Below are 25,026 nucleotides of genomic sequence, written 5' to 3'. Positions count from 1 at the left end.
CAGAGGGAACACTATGGCTTACTTATTAAAAAGTTGAATTTCTTTCCACAAATAACTAACAGTATTAAATAATGTGTGTGAAAATGCCTCATAAATTATACAATTATAATGCTATACAAATATGAAATATTAGAATATTAAGGATCTGGTGTTAGGTTAATAAAAATACATATACTATTTATTGAAAATATGATTAAGCTACAAATATTGATAACCTATTGTCACATTAAAAAATCCAGTATATGTGGAATATAAACCTAAAATGTGTTAAGGAATAAAGTAATGCCAGGAAACAGGAAGAATTCAAAGTACTTGATTCTATCAGTACTCATAAACAATTGTTCTAATGTGGAAAATATTACTGGCAGATAAAAATAATTTAAGATGTTGGTAATGTGATCATCTAAAGGCAAAAAATTATTATGAAAAACTAGAGGGCATTCAATGCTAAAGCTTCAAGAACAATCGGAGAATATATCCATATGAAAATGGAAGTTGCCTCAGGAAATAATGAGATATAAGAATATTAATAAGGAAAAAAAAGAATATTAATAAGGGACTAACATTAAAAATACAAGTAATCAGCCTTCCGGCGCAACTGAATCCTTATCACAAAGATAACATACGTCACCCTTCCAAAAGATGTAAGGTAAAAGAAATTATATTTCCCTCCATATTAAATTTTTATACTTTAAAATGATGTTATCAGATATCTATCTCCAATATCCATGTATTTGTGGTGACATAGTCAATTGTGAACCACATGCAACCCTGAGAAATCTGGCCAGAGCTAAGTAGTGGTCTATTTGACCTCTATTTTCCCTTTGTACCAGTCATTTGAACCACATTTTCTAGCCCATGTTCATTATCTGCATGACTATCAGACTTCTAAATGGTGAAAATATTCTTAAAAGGAATGAGAAAAGGGGAATGTGAATAAGCTACATACGTTTCTCAACACTGATCAGAAGAACATCATGTGTGGACCCTCAGGACAAAAATATAATATGAATCAAAAGCCTAGAGGCAACCTAATAAATGTTGCAACAAAAAGAGCATCTTAATGAGGCTGTCTACCTGCCTGTCCAAATGCTTTTCCACCTGTGCAGATCCATCCCTGCCAGTCCAGCTGTCTCCACACCTTATCCCCACTTAGCTGATCAGCTGTCTCCTCCAGGGGGCCCCCTGCCGTTCCACCAGCCCCGAGCCCTGCCTGTCTGTCCAGCTGTCCCCTCTGCTCTTCCAAAGACCTCTTTACCAGCCCCGTTCCTGTCCTGCCCAGTCAAACATCTCCCTCCGTCCCCAGCCCCAGTGACTCCTAGCTTTTCCAGCACTTTCCACCATCTAGCAGCCCCACTTCTTTCTGGCACACCTGACCATCCACCCCACCCAGCCCAAAGTTCCACAGTCATCCCTCATCCTAATGCACAAAGCAAGTTCTTTTACAAACCTTTCAGACCCCAGCATTTCCCTCCACAGCGTTGGACTCCAGCACCTCTCATGCCTGCCCTGGTCCACCGTTCCCTTCCAGCTCGACTGGTTGTTTCCACGGCCCCTTGGGAAGCTCTCCCTGTCTTGAAGCCTCCCTGTCTCTCCAGTCAGCCCCCTCACCAACCAGTCCCCACTCCTCACATCAGTCCGCTGCCTGAACGTCTTGCTCCCCTAGGCCCTTTACGGTCAGTCCAGTGGTCCGTTCCCCAAGCCACCACATGGTCTGATCTGCCCCAGGCCTTTGTAGACCATCCTCCTGCCTTTGTTCCCACTCGCCCTCCTCCCTGTTACTCCCCATGCTCTTCATCTTCCTCAGCCTCTCCTGCCACATCTCCTTCATCTCCTGTGCAGTTCTCTTCCTCTTCACCTGCTCTTTCCTCATCTGTACCCTCCTCCCCTAACTCTCCACCCGGGCCTCCTTCCCTCAGCCCTCTCCTTTCCTGTCCTCTGCGTTCCGCCCCCTGTGGAGTCTGTCCTGCTTTGTCCTCCTTTCCCCTGGTGCGTTCCTCCCCCTGTCTTCCTACTCGCCCAGTTCCCTTTACTCCTGCTCATACCCTCAATCCTCCTCACTGGGGGAAGAAAGTAGAGAAGAGAAGAGAAGCAAGTGGACTAGAGAAGAAAGAAATAGAGAAGAAAAAGTTGAGAGACGTCAACTTTAAAGGTAAATACATTGAGTTTATTAGATATTTTGTAGGTTTAGCAATATTTTGTTTGGGAAGGGTGACTGAAGGGGAAGGAATGTGTGAGAGTAGGAAAGCCTAAAAGGACGGGAGAAAAACACTCTCAGCACTCAGGAACTTGTGTTAAATACCTTCTGGCTGTCCATGTCCTCCCTGTGGTCACAAAAGGATAGGCTGGAATCTAGTAATCATTGACCTTGAGTAAGCCAGTTTGTCTAGATAAAGATATATATGTGTATTGGAGATAGGTATATGTTATATGTGGCCATGTATCCTCCAAACATTTTTATCCGCATTAAATTAGGAATCATTGAAATGAATTGGGACTAAATGCCCTTGGGATTCACACAACTGGCTGTAGTGCAGCCACAGTCAGCTGTTTGATATACTTCCTTGCCCTCCCCCAAAACAGTGCTCCTTTGTTCTTTGTTTTTCACTTTGTACATCTGCTAAAATAAAACTTGCTAAGTTTCCAGAAGATGCAGAATTCTAATAGAAAATGATGTCACCCGCTGATATCTGTGGGTGGCACTTTACATACTAAAAGCAGACTCTGCACTACAGATACCCCTTCTGTGGCATGAAAAACATGCTTGTATTTGTGATACACTGAAAACAAGTGTGTATATTCTCCTCCAGTGAGTAAGATCCAGGCTTCTAAATCTAGTAAAGTAGGATGGAAATTCCTGCCTGCCCCAACAGGCAATTTTCATATTTTCTATCTGCTTGAATCTCCAACCAACTGTAATTGGGCTATAGGAATACCTACTAGCTATAACATCAACTCAGAACAAAGGGGAATGCAGCACATTTTATACAGATAGAAATGCTCTTATAGAACTAAGGACTGATTCTACATGTCTACAGGAACTCCTTCTATATCCGTCCCAAACAACAGAGAAATGGGATTTTATAATCAAAGCCATGAAAAATTGGGTATTCCTACATGAAGGTGGAGTGCTTTACTGGCACTAAAATACCACAACCATTTGGATTCTACTATTGACTGCCTTAAATTCCCATTCCAGTATCCTTAAATGTGTTTATCTCAACACACACACACACACACACACACACACACACCATAAATGTATCATTTATATAGAGGTTAACTTTATTTAAATGTACTAAATATTTTTTATGTATGATTCACAGAGCTATAGATAATGCCTTGCCTTCATCATTGTCAAAAAATGGTCACAAGCATCAGAAACATCTCTTATCCAAAATCAATTGTGATAAAGAAATGAAGGAAAACAACAGGGCAAACTTGGCTACTAACAAAGATGCGTTCCAGCTTAAACTGGAAGAAACTCAGAAACTCCTAGAAGATCAGCATCTAAGCAGTTTGCAAGTATGAAACTATAAATATGTTAATATTTTAGTATCTAGTAATAATTCTGTCCCATCTCTGCAGTGTTCTACACCAAAGAAAAGTATGCCATTAACCAAGGATAGGATGTGAATGAGTTAACAAAATTCATCACAGATATTACAGAAATAAGTGTTTAGATTTTTCTGCCTTTTGCTCATTTTTCACTTTGCTTTCTCTATTCTTTTTCCGTCTCTCGTATTTGGAAAAATATGCTCTACAAATGTTATTTTCTGATCAAATATGAAAGCTATGTAAAAGTACAATGTAATAAAAGTATCATTGTTAGAGACTGGATTACAAAGAGCATCCTGAAAATTATAATACATATGGACATTAGTTTCTTAATGAAAATATGTCACAATTAGCTAGAAATGGCATTTCTGTTCTATCTCTGGTCATGCATTCACTTGGTTCCCCCCACACAAATGAGTATGGATTTCAGCTGATTTTCCTGATATATTCATGCACTTTGTTTTTCACAAGTAATTATACACATTTATGATATTTTTAGTAGGCTGGTATCAAGATTAAATTGATAATCTTGGCCTGATTTATCCAATAACTAAGTAATAATGACAAGGCTTTAAAAAAAGGAAAGCAGGAGGCTTCTTCTGGCTGTGATGAAATACCTACCTGCAATAAACAACCATAATTCTGAATAAAATATAATAAACAACTGTTTTTGGACATTAGACAATAGGCAAATATCAGGTATGATCTTTAAAAAAGGAAAACAAATGAGATAAGCCCTATAATCACATAGGTTTTCACCTGAACATATTCTTTGGACAAGCCTCAAAATACACAGATAACCAACTGCTTGTCAAAAAAACCTTAACACTCTCTTATAGACTAAAATCTAGACAGATAACATAATGTTTATAATGTCCAATAGTCAACCAAAAGTTACTAGACATGTTGAAAAGCAGGAAAATAGGACCCATAACCAGGAGAAAAATTAGTCAATATAATCATACACACAAGGGCAGAGATGAAAGGATTAACAGGCCAGGAATTTACAACTATTTTTAGAAATATTTTCAAGGAATTAAAGTAAAAAATGAATCTATTGAAAAAGGTATTTTTAAAAGAACCAAGTAGACCTAGATCTGGAAAATATGCAAAATGAAAATTTCACTGGATGGACTTAATGGTCCAGGCATTATGAAAGAAAGAAAGAAAGAAAGAAAGAAAGAAAGAAAGAAAGAAAGAAAGAAAGAAAGAAAGAAAGAAAGGAAGGAAGGAAGGAAGGAAGGAAGGAAGGAAGGAAGGAAGGAAGGAAGGAAGGAAGGAAGGAAGAAAGAAGAAGAAGAAGAAAGAAAAAAGAAAGAAGAAAGAAAGAAATGAAAGAAATAAGCGGAAAGCCAAACCCTCGTCCTAATTCTTCCTTCCGTCCTGCATTCCTGTCCTTCCCTTCCCCTCAATCCCGCCCTCCCTCACCCCTCCTCCCTCCCTCCCTCCCACCCCCCACTCAAGCCCAACTCCACTCCTTCCTCCCTCCGCCTCTCTGCGGCCCCTCTTTCCCGGCCTTCGTCCCCTTCCCGTTCCTCGGCGGCATGATGCCTTCTTCATGCAGAAGAAGGAAGGAAGATAAGGAAAGAAAAGAAACAAACAAACTACTGGACTTGAGACATGGCAGTAGAAATCATCCAGAGTGAAACATTGTGAGAAAAAAGACTGGAAAAAAATGAACAGAATGCTAGTAACCTGTGAGACAATATCAAGCAGTCTAACATACATTTAATTAAAATCCCAGGGTATTTAAAGAAATAATGCCTGAAAATGTTTCAAAGTTGGTGAAACTAAAAGTGCATAGATCCAACAAGCTCCAAGAAGAATAAATATGCACACATGTATGTGTGCACCCACCCTGCCAAGGATGCATATGTGCCAGATGTGTATGGGGACAGATGAAGCCACACTTGTGCTGGGCACAGCATACTGTGTCGTACACCTGAAACTAACGTGACATTGTGTGCCAAATACACCCAAATTTTAAAAATTACTTTGAGAAAATAATCTAGGGGGGAAAAGAGATCAATGTGGGTGAACAAAGATAAGACAGACCACATGAACTTCAGGCCAGAAGACAGTGAAGCATTTTAAATTCTTTTTTAAAGAAAACTTACAACCTAGAATTCTGTATCCAGCTAGCAATATCGTTCTGGTATAAAGGCAAAATAGTCATCTTCAAACAAACACGAGCTGAACACCATCATCATCTATACTCTAAGAAATGCACCTAGAAGTTTTCCATTTTTCTAGAAGGAAAATATTAGCAGATGAAAACTCAGATCTGTAGTGATAGCAGATTAGTGGTAGTGGTGGGTAGATGTGGACTTCCAGCAGATGGAAAGTTTCTCTGGATTGTTTGATATGGTGGATAAGGCTGAAAAATTTGTCAAAATCCATTATGCATTTAAAATGGGTTCATTTGATAGATAAGTTTACCTCAATCACATTGATTTTAAAACTGAAATGCTAAAAGTATAAACTAGTACAGTTTGTATAGCCATAACTTATAAGCAAAAGTTGAAGCTGAATATAATGTTTCATTTCTTACTGAGGAGAAGAAATCTGAGGGAAAAAATATAGTTTAGTGAAATCAGAAGTTGCTAAACTACTTTTCAGGTGCTTAGGGGTATGAGGCCATCACAGACCTGTGACAACAGAAATCTTAGAGCCATGGATATCACACATACATCTAGAAAGACCCTCAAACCCAGATTTCTACATTTCATTAGATGTAATCTCAAAGGAAGCCTTTGAGGGCTTCCTTATGATTTTCTATTATAGCAGCTCAGCTGTAGAAACAGGCATGGGCAGTGTGCTCTGTTTTGTTCTCCTGATTAGACTGAGTAACCATCACTTTAAAAAAAAAAAAAAGACACAAGAGTACTGATGTGATAAGTAGGAGGTAAATGCTAGGAATATCAAACTCTTGTGAATCATTTTCAAAACTTATTTTGTGGTAATATATCAATAGGCATTAACTATACAAACTAAAATATTTTTATTCTGTAATTGATTTCCTAGATTTCTTCATTTATTTAATGAGCTAGAAAAATCATACATTTTTGTTTAGTATCAGAATATTTAAATTTTCTAAAATTTGTGAAAAATCTTAAGGGACAGTAATTTCCTTCTTTTTGAGTCCATTTCACTTTTGACAAGACTTACAATCTAAAATCCTCTTGCGGGAATCCCTGGATGGCTCAGCGGTTTGGTGCCTGCCTTTAGCCCCGGGGCACGATCCTGGAGTCCCAGAATCGAATCCCACGTTGGGCTCCTGGCATGGAGCCTGCTTCTCCCTCTGCCTGTGTCTCTGCCTCTCTCTCTCTCTCTCTCTCTCTCTCTATGTCTATCATGAATAAATAAATAAAATATTTTAAATAAATAAATAAATAAATAAATAAAATCCTCTTGAATATATTTATTTATATGTGCTACACATCAATGCATTCTAGGTATATGTGAGAAATTAGAAATATTTTTAAACATATACCACACTTTGAAATGATCATGAAATTTTATTAAAGACTTATAAGTTCCATGAAATTTCATTGAAATAGTGATGAGAATGTCTATGAAATTCATAGAAATTATTTCTGTTCTAAATCTAAAAAGAGGACTCATTAAAATCAATAATTGTCAATTCTACATCCACATTAGAATTTCCTGGGGAACTTTAAAATAAAAGTCAATACGTGGACCCCATCCAAATATTAAATCATCAGGACCCAGGTATAGTTATTTCTACAAAACTCTTCCTGTGAACCCTACCGTGTAGGCCACAAGATCACCTGCTATCTGAAGATGAAGCCCTACCAACAGGATACTCACATTAGGGGCACAGAGCTTTCAGGAGCCTCATTCAAGTCCAGTGAAACTTTCAGGGGAAAAATACCCTTTGTAAATAACTATTTTTCAGAATTTCATATACTGTTATAAAACCTTCGGGAAACTCAATAGGCCAAATGGAATATCAATAGCAAAATTTTTTTCTAAGCTATCCCCGTGGCTAGAATAATTAGGTAGTTGCTTTAGGTGTAGAAATTAAAGCAAACACACTTTAGTATAAGTCTTTGTTGGCTCCCTCTTTTTCACTGTAAGGACGACTCCAAGGATAAAGATTAGTTAAATATTTATGCTATTTATAGCCGTATTACTCTATTTTCTATGCCAAGGACAATAGGGCTCAGTAGTGTGTTGAATCATTAATTTTGGTGTTTAAAAAGTTCCAAGCTATATAACAATGTTCTTTTTTTTTCTTTCAGAAATTTTGTGATGAAGTTAATCAAATAACAAATTCTGAAACTCTCTCAAGTATAGACAGTCTTGAGGCTGGGGAACGTGAAGAAATATATTTAACACTTAACAAGGAGCCTTCCACATCAAACCAGAAGAATTCTATTTCTCTCAAATCAGTAAATCTGCAATCAACTAATCTAAGCTGCTTTGATGAAGATAAACTGTCATTCTCTAAAACTCAGCATATAAATAATTGGCTCATAAATGTAAATGATCCAAATACTCAGACTGTGACACATCTCTCAGATATTTTAAGTAAACCTAATGTTCTACCTTCTTGTGAATATTTTAATGGTAAAGAGCAAAATCCACCTGTGGAAAGAGTCACAAGTAGTGCTAATAATTCAGTAGCCTTCATGAGTAGTCCACCTATAGTTGTACAAGATGGAAAAAGCAAAGAGGTCTCTGAAAGTAACCTAATGAGAACTGACTCCTCTTCTGGAACATTCAAAAGGGAGAGACCATTTGTTACTGAGAGCCCAGCATTTAAATTCAGCAGAGTCTGGACCACTCCAGATTCTCCAACACGGGAAATAGCTACGTTTTCAGACCAAGGGAACAATTCTGAATCAAGACAAGAAAGTAGAACTACTTCATTTGTACCTATGGCAACACGTATGGTTCTGCCATATAATACACAGTCAGCTAGGCCCTTACAAAAGAGCAATCTACATATAAAAGAAATGGACCCAATGCAGTGTTCTGATAAGTTAAGAGAATTGACAGATATTAAAGATGAGAATTTAAAATATTTTAATTGTAGTAAGGAAGAGTTGCCTTTGTTTTCAGATGATTTTCAAGCTGCCTATATACCTCACAACTCTGGTTCAAATGATAAAAAACACAAAATTGCCCAAACATCAACATTAGTGTCTAATGTAATTTCTAACTGTGACTTAGTCAGTCAGTACAAGAAAATGAAATACAGCATTCATGAGAAAAATGGTGTGAGGTTTCTTAAAAGTATTTTAAAAAAAGAATCTAAATATGAACATAATTGTTTGAAGGCACTAGTCATAAACCAAAGCCTTAAGTTAGGAAATCACAAAGCAGCAGCTATCAGAGACAGTATTGAATTAACAAAAGAAAAAGGTACAGAAATTCCAAAGACTATTAAAAAACTGAGGTGGTTTGATGAAACTGGAGATACAGAAAAAAATGCTGCAGATAGTACTTTGCTGAAGAACAGAATAGAACTGTCCCAACAGTGGTCTCAGCCTTTCCACAGTCCGACTAAAAGTGGAGCTGCCAGCCACATAATTAGAATTCCTGCCTGTGCTGTAAATTGTGCTGATGGGAAGAAGCCCAAGGAGGATTATTCTGCTTCTGAAAGTGTCGCTGCCTTAGGAGAACCTGGAACAGACCATGTACCTCGGAACTGTGTTATGCCTTCGGGTTATAACATGGCTAAACAAGCCTGGCCACCCTCAACACAAGAAGAGAGTCAACCCCCTTTACATGGGGGTAGTTCTAAAGCTCTGAAAGCCAACCCACAGAGGGGTGGTGCCAAAGTCCTTAGAAGAGCGAGGTCTGCTCAAGTGCAGTCTGCCTTCGTGTGTGCAGACAGAAGAGACACTGGCCTTCGGCCCCAGTCCGCAAGCAGAACCAGCACACACCTGCAAGCTCAGGGGAGACTGATTGTGCCTCATCCTCCGCCCAAGTCTCCGTCAGATAGTAGGAGCAGTAAAAATACACAAGTGTCTCCAAGTCGGCCAGTAACACTTGAAGACTCTCAGAACATGATGACACATAACTATTTTCATTCAAAACATGTGCTTCCAACAGAACACAGGTTCCATCAGTGGAATGCAGACAGCAGCTTTCCACCTGCAGGTGTGTGTTCTGACTCTGTGCCTGTGATGCCTTCTCCACCGTATTGTTCTTCTGAGAGCAGAACTGTAGCACAAATGGATGGTCCCAATGGCACTCCTGTGCTGGCCCCACACGATGGGATGTTACTCGGCACCCATAGGTGCCCTGTTTACCAAGAAGGCTATCCCACAGGGACACTTAGGACTGCTCCAGAAGAATCGGTCCCCTTGTGGAAAAGATGGAACAATATTCTGGGTCAAAACAAAAAGGCTGCTGGTAAGAATAAATTTACGTACTTGTATAGATAAACTGTACCATGTTTTAATTCCTGTGAAATTTTTCTTCTTCAAATAGAGCAGCATGCACCCTGTAGATACAATATTAAGTAATGACTTAGCCGCACAAAATCTTCTCTCCCCTAACATTCCATCCTTCTCTAGGTAGCTGCAGCTTCCAAGACAACCACCCAACCTTCGCTCAACTAAATTAGAAACTGCCAGCCTCCATTTTTTTCTGACTTTTCTTGTTACTGTAAGAGAGAGAGGACAAAGAATAGTCTGATTCCTAACCCATATCATTCTGTCATGACATTATCCCAATATTCTAGCCAAAATTTCTGTCAAAATAAGCACAATGAAAAATATTTTTAAATTATTCTAGATATGTAAATAAATGTAGTTATAATGCTTTCTTTTTTCTCTAAAATGTTTATTAAATTGGTAGTTATAAGCTAATGATAGGTGTGCCTAACCCTCCCATTCCCTTTCCAAAACAGTGGCAGCCCTACTTTTATAAAACCTACATGTACGTTGGTTTTCATATGGAGAAAAAATGATGGCATTCCATTAAGCATGTTGAAAATTAGCTCCCTATAGTATGCCATTATCCTTAGTGGTAACTCCTCATGGAGCGCTCTTCCTCTGAGGGAATGGACTAGAAGCCCATAAATGTCCCTGCCAGTAGGAATCAATTGCGTATTGAGAAATAGATACGACTTGGAAAAAAAATCAGTAAAGTGATTCTTTTCTTTCACCAAGGATATGCGTGAATACTATGATGTAAAGAGGAAACTCGTTTAAAATTTAATATTCAAAGTCTTCTTTAGGGCAGCCCTGGTGGCTCAGTGGTTTAGCGCCACCTTCAGCCCAGGGCCTGATCCTGGGGACCCGGGATCAAGTCCCACGTCGGGCTCCTTGCATGGAGCCTGCTTCTCCCTCTGCCTGTGTCTCTGCCTCTGTCTCTCTCATGAATAAATAAATAAATAATCCTTTTTAAAAAGTCTTCTTTAATTAGACTGAGATTTTAAGGACAAGGGGCTTTTGTTGTAATTTATCACTGTCTCCCCAGGTCCTGGCACTTAACAACTCACCCACACTTTTCTCAGATTGAATGGATCTAAGTCGTATTAGCAGATGGGAAGCTAAATGCAAAGACTCTAATCTAAAAACTTTCAGTACTTATCTACAAAAATCTAGATGGTTTTTCTTTTCATTGTTTCTTCTTTTTTTTTTAAGATTTTATTTATTCATGAGAGACACAGAGAGAGAGAGAGAAAGGCAGAGACACAGGCAGAGAGAGAAACAGGCTCCATGCAGGAAGCCCAATGCAGGACTTGATTCTGGGTCTCCAGGATCACACCCTGGGCTGGAGGCGGCACTAAACCACTGAGCCACCCGAGCTGCCCTCATTGTTTATTCATCACAAGTTCCCTCCTTCATCCCCATCCCATGCTTCCCCCCATCCGCCATCTACCTCCCCTCTGATGACCCTCGGTGTATTTATTCTCTGTAGTTAAGAGTCTGCAAAAACCTAGATTTTAAAAAATTATTTTTCTCAATAAATATTTCATTCTCTTTTAATCTATGCATTTTACAATGTAACTATAATTTTCACACTTCTCCCGGCCAAAAATGAAAGCATCATATAGATTGAGAAAATTTCCATTGTATGTATATATGTATATACACACATAAATAAATGTATATATATATATATGTGTGTGTGTGTGTGTGTATATATATATATACACACATACACCACTTCCCACCAGTTTGTTCTCTATAGTTGAAGAGTCTGTTTTTTGGTTTGTCACTTTTTTCTTCATTTGTTATATTTCTGAAATTCTACATATTTGTGGGATCATATGGCATTTGTCTTTCTGTGACTGACTTATTTTGTTTAGCCTTAAACTCTTTAGATCCACCCCTATGGTTGCAAATGGCAAGATTTCATTGTTTTCATGGCTGAGTAATATTCCATTGTATACATGTGTGTGCATATGTATATCACATCTTCTTTATCCCTTCATCTACCAGTGGACCCTTGCTTGGGTGGCTTCCATAATTTATTGGATCATATGATAGCTCTATTTTAACTTCTTGAGGAACCTCCACACTTTTTCTGGAGTGGCTGCACCAGTTTGCACTCCCACCAACAGTGTTAAGAGAGTTCTCCTTTCTCTGCATCCTCACCAGCATTTGTTGTTTCCTGTCTTGTTAATTTTCACCATTCACTGGTGTGAGATGGTATCTCATTGTGGTTTTGATTTGTATTTCCCTGATGACAAGTGATGCAGAGCATTTTCTCATGTGCTTGTTGGCCATGTGTATGTCTTCTTTTGAGAAATTTCTGTTCATGTCTTCTGCCCATTTCATGATTGGGTTATTTATTTCTTGAATGTTGAGCTTGATAAGTTCTTTATAAATCTTGGATATTAGCCCTTTATCTGATATATCATTTGCTTTCATTCTCTGAACATCTCCAGAATTTGTCCTTATGTTTATAATTAAGAATACCATAGGGGATCCCTGGGTGGCGCAGCGGTTTGGCACCTGCCTTTGGCCCAGGGCGCAATCCTGGAGACCTGGGATCGAATCCCACATCGGGCTCCCGGTGCATGGAGCCTGCTTCTCCCTCTGCCTATGTCTCTGCCTCTCTCTCTCTCTCTCTCTCTCTCTCTGTGACTATCATAAAAAAAAAAATACCATACATTTTAAAGACATACTACTTAATTAATGATTAGTAGCTTTATTTTGAATTTTGGTTTTAAAAAAAACTATTTGGATAAAATTTTCATATAAGAAATTTGGCCAAAGATGCCAGTGCAAAAAAATATATATATGTGTGTGTATGTATATATATAGATATAGATATAGCAATTATATCAAGGTTCTCAGCTATTATTAATTATTAGATAGTATTTAGCTGCATGTATGTGAATGCAACAATATACAGTTTTAAGCATATAAACTGTATCTGTTCCTGGGATTATTAATTTATAATCCACAACACTGAACATCTACACAAAGAATAAAGCTCAAAAACAAATGATTATGCTACAAATCAAGAAAGTACAAAAGTGTTGGCAGATTTTGACTCCAGATTTACAAACAGGCTGAAGGAAGGGAAAAATTCTTGACAAAGCAGTCATGTGGCCAAGGAAATTTTTACTTAAAGTATTTTTAAAGCCCTTCAAAAAAAATGGAAAGATAGGAACTTTCCAAGATCTTCTAAGCATAGAAAACATAAAGAAACTCTATTGATGCCCAGATGATCTTGCTAGAGACTATAACATCTAACATATAATACATAGCCTAGCATATTTAGCCCTTAGCTTACCCATATGGGTGGGAATAAAAATAACACAGAACTTTTTAAACTACAGGTTGTATCTCATTAGTAGATTATAAAATTTGTTTCATGAGTGGTGATCAGAATTTTTTTAGTAAAATATAATTTTAGAATTAGAATGTTCTAAGATAGAAACTACTAGAGCTCATCATATATCATAAAGGTAAATATGTTTCACAGAACTGTATATGCATCCTGGACCACAGTGCAAAATATATTTCTTTCTGTCAGACACAGTCAAATTGAATGGAAGTTACTAGTATAGAGGGTAAGAGCCAGATTTTCAGATTTTACAGATTAACTACTTAGAGGTAAATTCCAGCTTTGTCCTTTACTGACTCTGTGACCTTAGACAAGTTACTTCTCCTTTCTGGTGCCTAATTTCCTTATCTGTAAAAACAGTGATGATAATAGTGCCTGCTACAACTCTTAGAACAATGCCTAGACAATTATAAATGCTGAATTAATATTAACTAGAATTATCTTATTTCTTACTCTCAAAGGTCAGGTGTTCAGTTATTAACCAACTTTCTTGAAAGTTGGAAGCTTTGAGGTCTTTGTTGTTATTTAGATATATAGATAGATAGTTATATACAGCTATAGTTTATATGTATACTTACAATATATGCATTATATATATATATGTATAGTTAGATATAGAACAGTAAAAATTTTGAGCACACACATACAGATATGGCATACATATGTATTACTGTACAAAATATGTAACCTTAACCAGAAATAGAAACATTTAAAGAATGAAATAAAAATAAAGTACAAACCTTTTAAAATAACTTAAAATTTTTGTATTTTATAAATAATACATTTTAAAATCTTTAAAATAATTTTATGTATTATATAAAATACTTTTTCTCTCATGTATTAATAACGCTTTGCTTAAAAAATCTTAATCTTTTTTTTTAATTTTTTTATTTATTTATGATAGTCACACAGAGAGAGAGAGAGAGAGGCAGAGACATAGGCAGAGGGAGAAGCAGGCTCCATGCACTGGGAGCCCGACGTGGGATTCGATCCCGGGTCTCCAGGATCGCGCCCTGGGCCAAAGGCAGGCGCCAAACCGCTGCGCCACCCAGGGATCCCGCTTAAAAAATTTTTAAAAAATAATGCTTTGCTTAGTTTCAGGTCAATTACTTCATTTCATATACCATTCATATACCATTATTAGCTAATATCTCAAGGTACAATATGCATTTAGGATGAGGTTTATTTTTATAATTTGATAATTTTTCAATTTGTGTCTCTAACTTTGTTATAAATATGATACTGTCACTGTCATTTTGTGGCAAAGAGTTTATAAGGAGAATAAAAAATAAATCACCTTTTTCTTATTTACCTGTATTTGTGTTATTAGTTTTATCTTTAATCTGTAGTTTTGCAAGAATATGAGGAGTTCTTGCAGAAAAATACTTGTTTTATTATAAGATAATTGACATATTACATTATGTAAGTTTAAGGTGTATACTGTGTGATTTGATACATTTATGTATTGCAATATGGTTACTACCGTAGCTAGCCAACACCTCCATTGATCACATAATTGTCATTTATCTGTTGTGGTGAGAACATTTAGGATCTAGTCTCTTAGCAGCTTTGAAGTATATGATGCAGTATTGTTGAGTATAATCATGATGCAGAGCACAGAACTCCAGAACATACTCATCTTCTACTACAAGTTTGAACTGTGACCAACATCTCAATTCCTGCACCCTGGAACCACTCACTCTTCAACAGTTTCCACTAGTTCAGCCTTTTAAATTTTTGTTAAGTAGGCACCATGCTCAACATAGGGCTTTAATTCCCAACCCTGAGATTAAGAGCTCCATACTTTACCAACTGAGCCAGTCAGGGGCCCCTAGTATAGCTTTTTTAGATTCCACACATAAGTGATATCATACAGTGTTTGTCTTTGTGTGACTTGCTTCACTCAACATAATACCCTCAAGTCCCATCCATGTTGTCACAAATGGCGGAACCACCTTTCTTGTGGCAGAATAATATTCTACGGTTTATAGAAACCATGTCTTCTTTATTCATTCATCCATTGATGGACACTTAGGTTTCTATACCTCGGCTACTATTAATAGCAAACAGCAGAAAAGTACGTACATACCTCATAAACTCTGTATTTGGCAGATGACTGAATAATCAATTTAACTTTCCTAAGGAGATAGCATTGAAAAAAAAAAAAAGGAAATAGCATTGCTGTGAAAACAAGTTAAATCATAAAATATTAGCAGTAGAAGGAACTTCTACATCATCTTGTCTCGGGATCTGCAAACTGCCTACAGTACAGTAGGTGTACAGTACATTAATTGAACACTTCCATACAACCCTGGGGCTCATCACAGGTGTGCTCCTTCATCCCCATCACCCATCTAGCCATCCCCCCCACCCCCACCCTCTGGTGACCATCAGTGTGTTCTCTGCAGTCAAGGGTCTATTTCTTGATTTGCCTCTCTCTCTAAGAATGTTTTTAATTAGTCATATAAAAAGGATAGAAAAACAATAAAAAAAATCCATACACCCATTATAATTCACCTTAAATGATAAAACATTGTGCATACAATGGAAGCACTACAAAAGTGTCTTTTTAGACTTCCATTTTGTGAGAACTCATTCAGATGCTATGAGATGGCCATAAATCTACTTACCAGGCACATATGAAGTTCAATACATTACAGGAGGCCAGAGAGCACTCATGAATGATACCATTGCCAGTCTCACATGTAGTTCCTCTAGGAAAACTCGATTTACTGTATGCAAAGTACAGTCACCTACTTTGCAAACCAACAAGGGTGCCAGCATCAACCATATATGAACATAGTGAAGTTTAATATCTAATTGTTTGACAATAAATACAAATTGGAATTCTAGTATGTTCTTCCTGCAGAGCAGTGATCTGTTCTACCTTTCCTCCTAGTGTTCTAGAGCACATTTGGAGGTCACTGGTCTAAACTATAAACTCCTCAGAAGCAGAGATTTTGTTTAGTTCATTATTGTAACTATTTGGTGCATAGTACATATAACAGAAGCGCATGAAGAGTTTTCTGACTGTATGAATGAAATTTAGGGTTTTCTGTGATGTGTGAAGGTAACTCGTAAGTTTGTACATATAATGTATTAATTTTGACATTTTGTTGGCATTAAGATTCTACTGTGGTAAGAAGAAAACGAATTGCTGAAAATAAGCAGAGAAGCCTTTTAGAACAGAAAAGACAAAACTCTGGATCTGTAGGAAAGAAGTACAATGAGCAAATGAATGTAAGTGTGATATTAGTAACAATGTGTATTCAGTAGTGAAAAATTGCTTGGAAAACAGAATGTTCTCAAACACTGTGCTTTTGCTGTAAAGTGTGGACCACAGCATGAATCCCTACGCTAGGAACTTACTGTACTTATTTGCTATATTCTATCTGCCTATATGATCAATTACTAATGAAGATTTTAAACCAACCTTAACAAATTACCATTCTTTCATGTATTATTTATATTCAGCTCTGGAATACAAACATGTTATTCACAACAATGTTTTTAAGTATACATTAAAAAAGAAAAAAGAAAGACAAGCAAGTTAGAGCCCTGGATAGAGTGAGTGTATCCAGGGCTCTAACTTGCTTGTCTTTCTTTTTAGACAAGACTAATCAAGACAAGACTTTTTAGATTAAGACTAATCTAGTTCATGTTCAAATATCCTCTATGCTCTATGATCTAAGCTCCCTGGAAGATATGGCAAGAGGAAGGTAGGATGATGAGGTGCATATTCTCGAGGTCATTGATGTTGGTAGGATGTTGTTTGAAGGGCCGTGTGGGAAGAGAGGTTCCCCTGAGGCCCTTCTGTGGGGTACCTGGAGTTGGGGATGGATAGACTCCTCTTCACAGTCCACATGGCTGTTCAAGATAGTGATGGTTAGTAAAAGTCGAAAGCTTAAGAAAAGTAATTTTTAAATTAATGGAGGTCATCCGTAAGAGCTAAATGACCTAACTATGACATTTTCTGGTGGTCTAACCTCATCCAAGTATTGAATTTAAAATATAAAACATGTAGATGGATGAGTAAATAGTATTTCATTTGGAATTTCTACTTTAAGTAGCACTTTTGAGTTTTTGATAGCAGTGGAATGACTGCCTTATGGAGAATTTATATCCAACTTCTGAGCTGAGGATTCTATGATTTATATATTGTAAGAACTATTCATTGTTTTATATAGATGGGATTTTTAATGTGGAGGAAACTCACCCAAGAAGGATTTTTAACAGTAAGACAGAAGTCAGTGAGTTCTGTAGGATGTGAATTAGCTGCCCCCAGCATCTAATTAACCAGATATTAGCGCTTCCTCAGCAGTGCAAGTTCTGCCTTCCACCCCCATGTTCAGAGCAGCATCCGCAATCCGTCAAGTGAACAAGCATTTCATTTTATTCGTATATTTTATTTTTTTAAGATTTATTTATTTATTTATGGTAGACATATATAGAGAGAGGCAGAGACACAGGCAGAGGGACAGGCAGGCTCCATGCCGGGAGCCCGACGCGGGACCGATCCCAGGACTCCAGGATCGTGCCCCCGGCCAAAGGCAGGCGCCAAACCGCTGAACCACCCCGGGATCCCCTTATTCGTATATTTTAAATGCTAAAGCAATATACAGTTAGAACAACAAACGAAAAGGAACTGTTAAATTGGTAAACTCATGCGTACCGTCCTGGTTCCCACCATGCCCGCCTCCCTGCCCCCACCGTTCACGGCCCCCTGTGCCCTCTCCAGTGTAGCCCACCCCAGGCGCACCTGCTTCAGTGCCCTACACCCTCGTGCTGGCTTTGGAATGGCCGCGGTCACCACGGGAAGTTTAACTTTCTCTGCCCTCTTGATTTTAACCGAGGAGCCTCCGCAGGGTCCAGTTCCTATTGGGAGCTTTCCAGCCCACGACAATCCCTGCCCGGCAGTCAGGGCAGGGGACCCCCAGTCTCTGGTGGAGGCCACAGTGACCGAGGCCGGGACAGTGCTAGCCTGGTCCCCCAACAATCTGGAGCAGCGCTGCCACACCCGAGCGCCAAGGGAAAGGGTTGCGTGCCCCGGGTTGGGGCGTCCTGGCCTCCAGGGCGTTGGGGCAGCACCAGCTCTTCTGCAAGCCTGGCCTCCTGGGGTCCCTGGCCTCGTGGGGGCCCCGCCTGCGGTGACAATGTAAACCCACCAGCTTATAGACCTTACTTACCGTCAGTGTTTGCCAGCCCTTGAACTAGCACTCTAACTTCCTTCTTCCAATATCCAAGGTAACACTGCAACCTGAACATTTTCCAAAATCCACATAAAACATTTTTTTAAATACTGAGTTACCCTAGAAAGGACTTATTCCAGGAATTCTTGATTTCTGCTTTGTTTTTTTTAATAAATTAATTTTTTATTGGTGTTCAATTTACCAACATACAGAATAACACCCAGTGCTCATCCCATCAAGTGCCCCCCTCAATGCCCGTCATCCATTCACCCCCACCCCCCCGCCCTCCTCCGCTTCCACCACCCCTAGTTCGTTTCCCAGAGTTAGGAGTCTTTCATGTTCTGTCTCCCTTTCTGATATTTCCCACTCATTTCTTCTCCCTTCCCTTCTATTCCCTTTCACTATTATTTATATTCCCCAAATGAATGAGAACATACACTGTTTGTCCTTCTCCGATTGACTTACTTCACTCAGCATAATACCCTCCAGTTCCATCCACGTTGAAGCAAATGGTGGGTATTTGTCGTTTCTAATGGCTGAGGAATATTCCATTGTATACATAGACCACATCTTCTTTATCCATTCATCTTTCTATGGACACCGAGGCTCCTTCCACAGTTTGGCTATTGTGGACATTGCTGCTAGAAACATCGGGGTGCAGGTGTCCCGGCGTTTCATTGCATCTGAATCTTTGGGGTAAATCCCCAACAGTGCAATTGCTGGGTCATAGGGCAGGTCTATTTTTAACTCTTTGAGTAACCTCCACACAGTTTTCCAGAGTGGCTGCACCAGTTCACATTCCCACCAACAGTGCAGGAGGGTTCCCTTTTCTCCGCATCCTCTCCAACATTTCTTGTTTCCTGCCTTGTTTTTTTTTATTTTTTTATTTTTTATTTTTTATTGGTGTTCAATTTACTAACTTACAGAATAACCCCCAGTGCCCGTCACCCATTCACTCCCACCCCCTGCCCTCCTCCCCTTCTACCACCCCTAGTTCGTTTCCCAGAGTTAGCAGTCTTTACGTTCTGTCTCCCTTTCTGATATTTCCCACCCACTTCTTCTCCCTTCCCTTATATTCCCTTTCACTATTATTTATATTCCCCAAATGAATGAGAACATATAATGTTTGTCCTTCTCCGACTGACTTACTTCATTCAGCTAATACCCTCCAGTTCCATCCACGTTGAAGCAAATGGTGGGTATTTGTCATTTCTAATAGCTGAGTAATATTCCATTGTATACATAAACCACATCTTCTTTATCCATTCATCTTTCGTTGGACACCGAGGCTCCTTCCACAGTTTGGCTATCGTGGCCATTGCTGCTGTAAACATCGGGGTGCAGGTGTCCCGGCGTTTCATTGCATTTGTATCTTTGGGGTAAATCCCCAACAGTGCAATTGCTGGGTCGTAGGGCAGGTATATTTTTAACTCTTTGAGGAACCTCCACACAGTTTTCCAGAGTGGCTGCACCAGTTCACATTCCCACCAACAGTGCAAGAGGGTTCCCTTTTCTCCGCGTCCTCTCCAACATTTGTGGTTTCCTGCCTTGTTAATGTTCCCCATTCTCACTGGTGTGAGGTGGTATCTCATTGTGGTTTTGATTTGTATTTCCCTGATGGCAAGTGATGCAGAGCATTTTCTCATATGCATGTTGCCATGTCTGTGTCTTCCTCTGTGAGATTTCTCTTCATGTCTTTTGCCCATTTCATGATTGGATTGTTTGTTTCTTTGGTGTTGAGTTTAATAAGTTCTTTATAGATATTGGAAACTAGCCCTTTATCTGATATGTCATTTGCACTGTCTTCTCCCATTCTGTAGGTTGTCTTTTAGTTTTGTTGACTGTATCTTTGCTGTGCAAAAGCTTCTTATCTTGATGAAGTCCCAATAGTTCATTTTTGCTTTTGTTTCTTTTGCCTTCGTGGATGTATCTTGCAAGAAGTTACTGTGGCCAAGTTCAAAAAGGGTGTTGCCTGTGGATTTCTGCTTTGATACAGGTTTCATGAGCCGTGATAACTGAAACTATGTAGAGTGCATATTTATTTTTACTAAAACTATATGGAGTGCATATTTATTTTTACTAAATGTATAATCATGAACTTTTAAATATGGAGATATATTCTGATGTACTATTATATTTTTGTAGAATTTTGGACAAAGTGTCCAGCCAAGTTCAAGTGAGCCAAAACAGACTATAAGGGGTACTTCTCATGGTAAAGAAGGTATGTGTCAGTTTAAGGTTTTTCTCTGAGCTTTGTTCCCAGCGATTTCACTGCTCTGTGGGCTTTCCCAAGTCTGTTCACACTAGGTGACCGGTAGACTGTGTGGGATTCAAGCTCCCCTTACCCTGCACATTTACACTGTTGCCAGGTTTTTTATTCTAAATAATGATGTATTGAACATCTTTCTACATGAAGCTTTCCCCTGACTTTTCGATCATGTCCATAAGATGGAGATTCCAAGAATTAAAATCACAGTATTTGATATGTCATTGGCACCTAAATAAGGATTTGTTGAATGAAATTCTATGTATTAAGTGATTACTGGATCAGAGGAAATAGGCATTGTTATAGCTCCTTTTACAGATTCTAAAGTATTTTCCTGAGCAATACCATTTAAAACTTTTCTAGGGTGTATGCCAACTTGAGGTAGAATTATTTCTATGATTTGCTTACATGGCAGGCAAAGAAATTCTGTTATATTAGTTTTGAATTATATATCTTTTATAAAAATATGCTTAGTTGTTTATGTATCTTTACTTTTGGTGAATTGGTCCTTCATATTGTTTTTTCCTTTAGATATTGGAGTTTTGGTATTTTCTTACTGATTTCTGCAAATTCTTTAAATATCAAGGGTTCTATTCTTCATATTAATTGCACATGTTTTTATTTCTTTATTATTTATGTTTTACTCCACTTATATGTTTACATTTAGAAGCCTTCCTTTTTTTTTCATTCAACAAACAATCAAGGGATGTCTGGGTGGCTCAGTGGTTGAGCATCTGCCTTCGGCTCAGGGTGTGATCCCCAGTCACAGGATCAAGTCCTGCATCAGGCTCCCCACAGGAACCTACTTCTCTCTCTGCCTGTGTCTCTGCCTCTCTCTCTATCTCTCATGAATAAATAAATAAAATCTTAAAACAACAACAACAAATGAGAGCTAATTTCCCACCTACAACTAGATATTGGATATACAGTAATGCACAAAACACACACAAGTCTTGCCTTTCAAAAACTTAAAGTCTGTTAGGGAAGACTGCCCTTAAATAATTAACTTCTCTTATAGTCTTAGTGATTCTCCATTACTTTTAAGACTAAAGAACCTTCCCAACACAGAAATTCAGAAGCATTTCTTCCTTTCTCCTCTAGATTGCTTTAATGGTTTCATTCATTAAATTAAATTTTTAAAATTTCCTTTGAATTTGTTCAAATGGATGATTTAAAAGAACACTGCAAATAGATTCTTTAATAAGCAACATACTAATTTATTGAGTCATCTGTCCCTGCCCTCAAGACTTTGATGCTTCTTTGACATATGTTAAATTCCTGTACCTATCTGGGTCTATTCCTACGCTTTCAGTTCTTTTCAGCTCATTGTCTGGTTTTCTAACATTTCCTTAAATTCCTTTTCTTTTACTCTTTTATTTATAATTTATCTTGATTGTTATTATAAAGGCAATCTACCTTCTCTTTGAACTACCAATGAATAACAAACCTACTACACAAACATAATCTAAACTTGATGTGTTTTTCCTTTAGCTCAGGATTTTCATTGCCTTACTGCCATCATTTTGAATTTCTGTTTTTTAAACAGAGATGGAAAACTATTAGATATAGATAATGCTGATAAATAAAGTGCAAAGTAATAGAACATTTACTGGGTTTCTATTTGAAAAACATGTCAGTTAAGTAGGTATAAGATCCCAAAGACAAAGGATCAAAGAATAATTAATGTAGAATTTCTGTAGTTTCAGATAGTACTTCTCAGTTTTTGATGGCTGAAAACCTAGTGAGAGCTTCAGTGCCTGAGGATGAAATTCTTACTGTCATGAATAGCAAGCAGCTACAGAAACCAAATCTAGCTTTAAATAAGACCCAGTCATTCAACATCTGTGCACGCTCAGCCAAAGAACAGAAGATCCTACAGTCCCTCAGTCGTCTCAGTGAGAGGTTATACTGTAAGTATGGAAGAACACCTTTTACAAGAAATGTTATATTTTGTACTTAGACTATTTTAATTTAAAATTTAATTTAATTTAATTTAGAGATGCCTGGGTGGCTCAGTGGTTGAGCATCTCCCTTCGGCTCGGGACATGATCCAGAGGTCCTAGGATCGAGTCCCAATCAGGCTCCCCACAGGAAGCCTGCTTCTCCCTCTGCCTGTGTCTCTGCCTCTCCCTCTATGTCTCTCATGAGTAAATAAATAAAATCTTTTTAAAAATGTTTTAAAAAAATGTTTAAACATTTTTAAAAAGATTTTAATTTACAAATTGGAAATAATGTATCCAGATTATTAGCTATTTAAATCAAGTATGTGACAATTAAAAATATACTTGAGTAGGGGTGCCTGAGTGGCTCAGTTGGTTATATAACACTCTTGATTTCAGCTCAGGTTGTGATCTCAGGGTCGTGAGACTGAGCCCCTCATCAGGCTCCTCACTCAGTGGGGAGTCTGCTTGAGGATTCTCTCTTGCCCTCTCCCCTTCCCCCCATTCACACACACATTCTCTCTCCCTCTCTCTATAATAAATAAATAAATAAATAAATAAATAAATAAATTTTTATGTCCATATTATATATATTTGCATATACCTTACTATTTCACATATACCATATTTATGTCATTTATGATGATGTCAGTTTCTTTAACAGGCTTATCTATCTTTTAGTGATGTATAAATACACTTCCATCTCAGCAATGCGACAGGCTAGGTAGCTTTAGTGACCATCCATCGAAAACAACCGTAAATTCTGAATTAAGTACTTTTAAAAATCTTAAATATAACAGGGACACCTGGGTGGCTCAGCAGTGGGGCGTTTGCTTTCGGCTCAGGGCATGATCCTAGGATCTGGGATCGGGTCCTACCTCAGGCTCCCTGCAGGAAGCTGGCTTCTCCCTCTGCCTGTGTCTCTGCCTCTCTCTGTCTCTCATGAATAAATAAATGCAACCTTTAAAAAAGGAAAAACTTAAATATAACATTAGCTGGTTAGAATATAAGCAATTCTTTTGGGTGGGGGGCGAGTGGAGAGAGAGAATCTTAAGCTGACTCCACACTCAGCACAGAGCCCAACGTGGGGCTTGATCTCACAACACTGAGATGACTTGAGCAGAAATCAAGAGTCAGACACTTAACTGACTGAGCCACCCAGGTGCCCTGAATATAAGGAATTCTAAGACCAGGAACTGAATACAGATAAAAACCCAGAAAGTTAAGGAAAATGCTGTAGCTGGCTGTTGTCTTGTGGATATTTATTTAACCCACACACTTTGCTTTTCATGGCTTCACAGATAAAGAAACAGGATACAAAGCCCTGATGGGTAGTCTCCAGAAGATCCTCACCCCATAACGTTGCGCCTCCCAAGGAGCTACACCATACAGTTATATACCCAGGGACCAAGAGGGCTGGGAAAAGCTTCCATATCTGAGTTTCGGGATTGAGCAGATGACAGAGAAAGATGTGCAAGCTTTTCCACCGCCCTCTGTCTCGTGTGTATCTGTGTAGGATGTGGCAATTTTCTTTTCTTTTTTTTTTTTAAGATTTTATTTATTTATTAATAAGAGACCCAGAGAGAGAGAGAAAGGCGCAGAGACACACACAGGCAGAGGGAGAAGGAGGCTCCATGCAAGGAGCCCGACGTGGGACCCGATCCCAGGACTCCAGGATCACTCCCAGGTCCGAAGGCAGGCGCTAAACCACTGAGCCACCCAGGGATCCCCTGTGGCACATTTTCTATGAGATTTTGTTAATAGCAAATCCTTACCAAAGGCAATTCTAAAGAATGCATTTCAGCAGACCAGAAGTAATCTCAGTCTGAGAGGGTAAATTTGAGCAAATGTCATGTAAAACAAACGTTAATAAAGTCATGTGTGTTTCAGAAAGAAAAACATTAGCCTATTAAAATAAATACCTATTAAGAATAGTGTATTCGTTGGGAGAACAAAAATGATACTAGGTTAGTAGGATTCTTCTTAAGGAATTTGGTACAGTTTAACCTTTTTCTATTTGAGTATAACTAACATACAGTGTTATATTAGTTTCAGGTGTTCAATATACTGGTTCCACCTTGTGCACATCACTCAGTGCTCATCATCATAAATGCCCTCCTCCATCCCCATTGCTTGCTTCCCCGTTGCACTGCCCACCTGCCCTCAGGCCACCAGCAGCTTGTTTTCCATAGTTCAGTCTGTTTCTTGGTTTGTCTCTTTTTTTCTTTGCTTATTTGTTTTGTCTCTTAAATTTCACATATGAGTGAAATTTACAGTATTTGTCTTTCTC

General features: G+C 38.4%; 1 protein-coding gene across 13 annotated transcripts in view; it reads left to right on the top strand.

Annotated features, from left to right (window-relative positions):
- Positions 1-25,026, top strand: part of CEP126 (centrosomal protein 126) — a 101,371-nt gene that overhangs the window by 60,345 nt on the left and 16,000 nt on the right. For 5 of the 13 annotated variants that reach the window (XM_038536378.1, XM_038536377.1, XM_038536379.1 and 2 more), the window contains 5 exons: positions 3,327-3,525; positions 7,824-9,945; positions 16,469-16,581; positions 20,676-20,751; positions 22,497-22,706. In XM_038536378.1, the coding sequence (XP_038392306.1) occupies positions 3,418-3,525; positions 7,824-9,945; positions 16,469-16,581; positions 20,676-20,751; positions 22,497-22,706 (2,629 nt within the window). In that variant the 5' untranslated portion in view covers positions 3,327-3,417. Of the gene's footprint in view, positions 1-2,012; positions 2,153-3,326; positions 3,526-7,823; positions 9,946-16,468; positions 16,582-20,675; positions 20,752-22,496; positions 22,707-25,026 lie in introns of those variants that run through there. The other 8 variants (XM_038536370.1, XM_038536371.1, XM_038536375.1 and 5 more) reach the window with 6 other exon arrangements.

The sequence above is a fragment of the Canis lupus genome, chromosome 5 (assembly GCF_011100685.1).
Source record: "Canis lupus familiaris isolate Mischka breed German Shepherd chromosome 5, alternate assembly UU_Cfam_GSD_1.0, whole genome shotgun sequence".
In the NCBI taxonomy this organism is placed as follows: Eukaryota; Metazoa; Chordata; class Mammalia; order Carnivora; family Canidae; genus Canis; species Canis lupus.
This window is presented reverse-complemented; position numbering and strand designations above follow the sequence as displayed.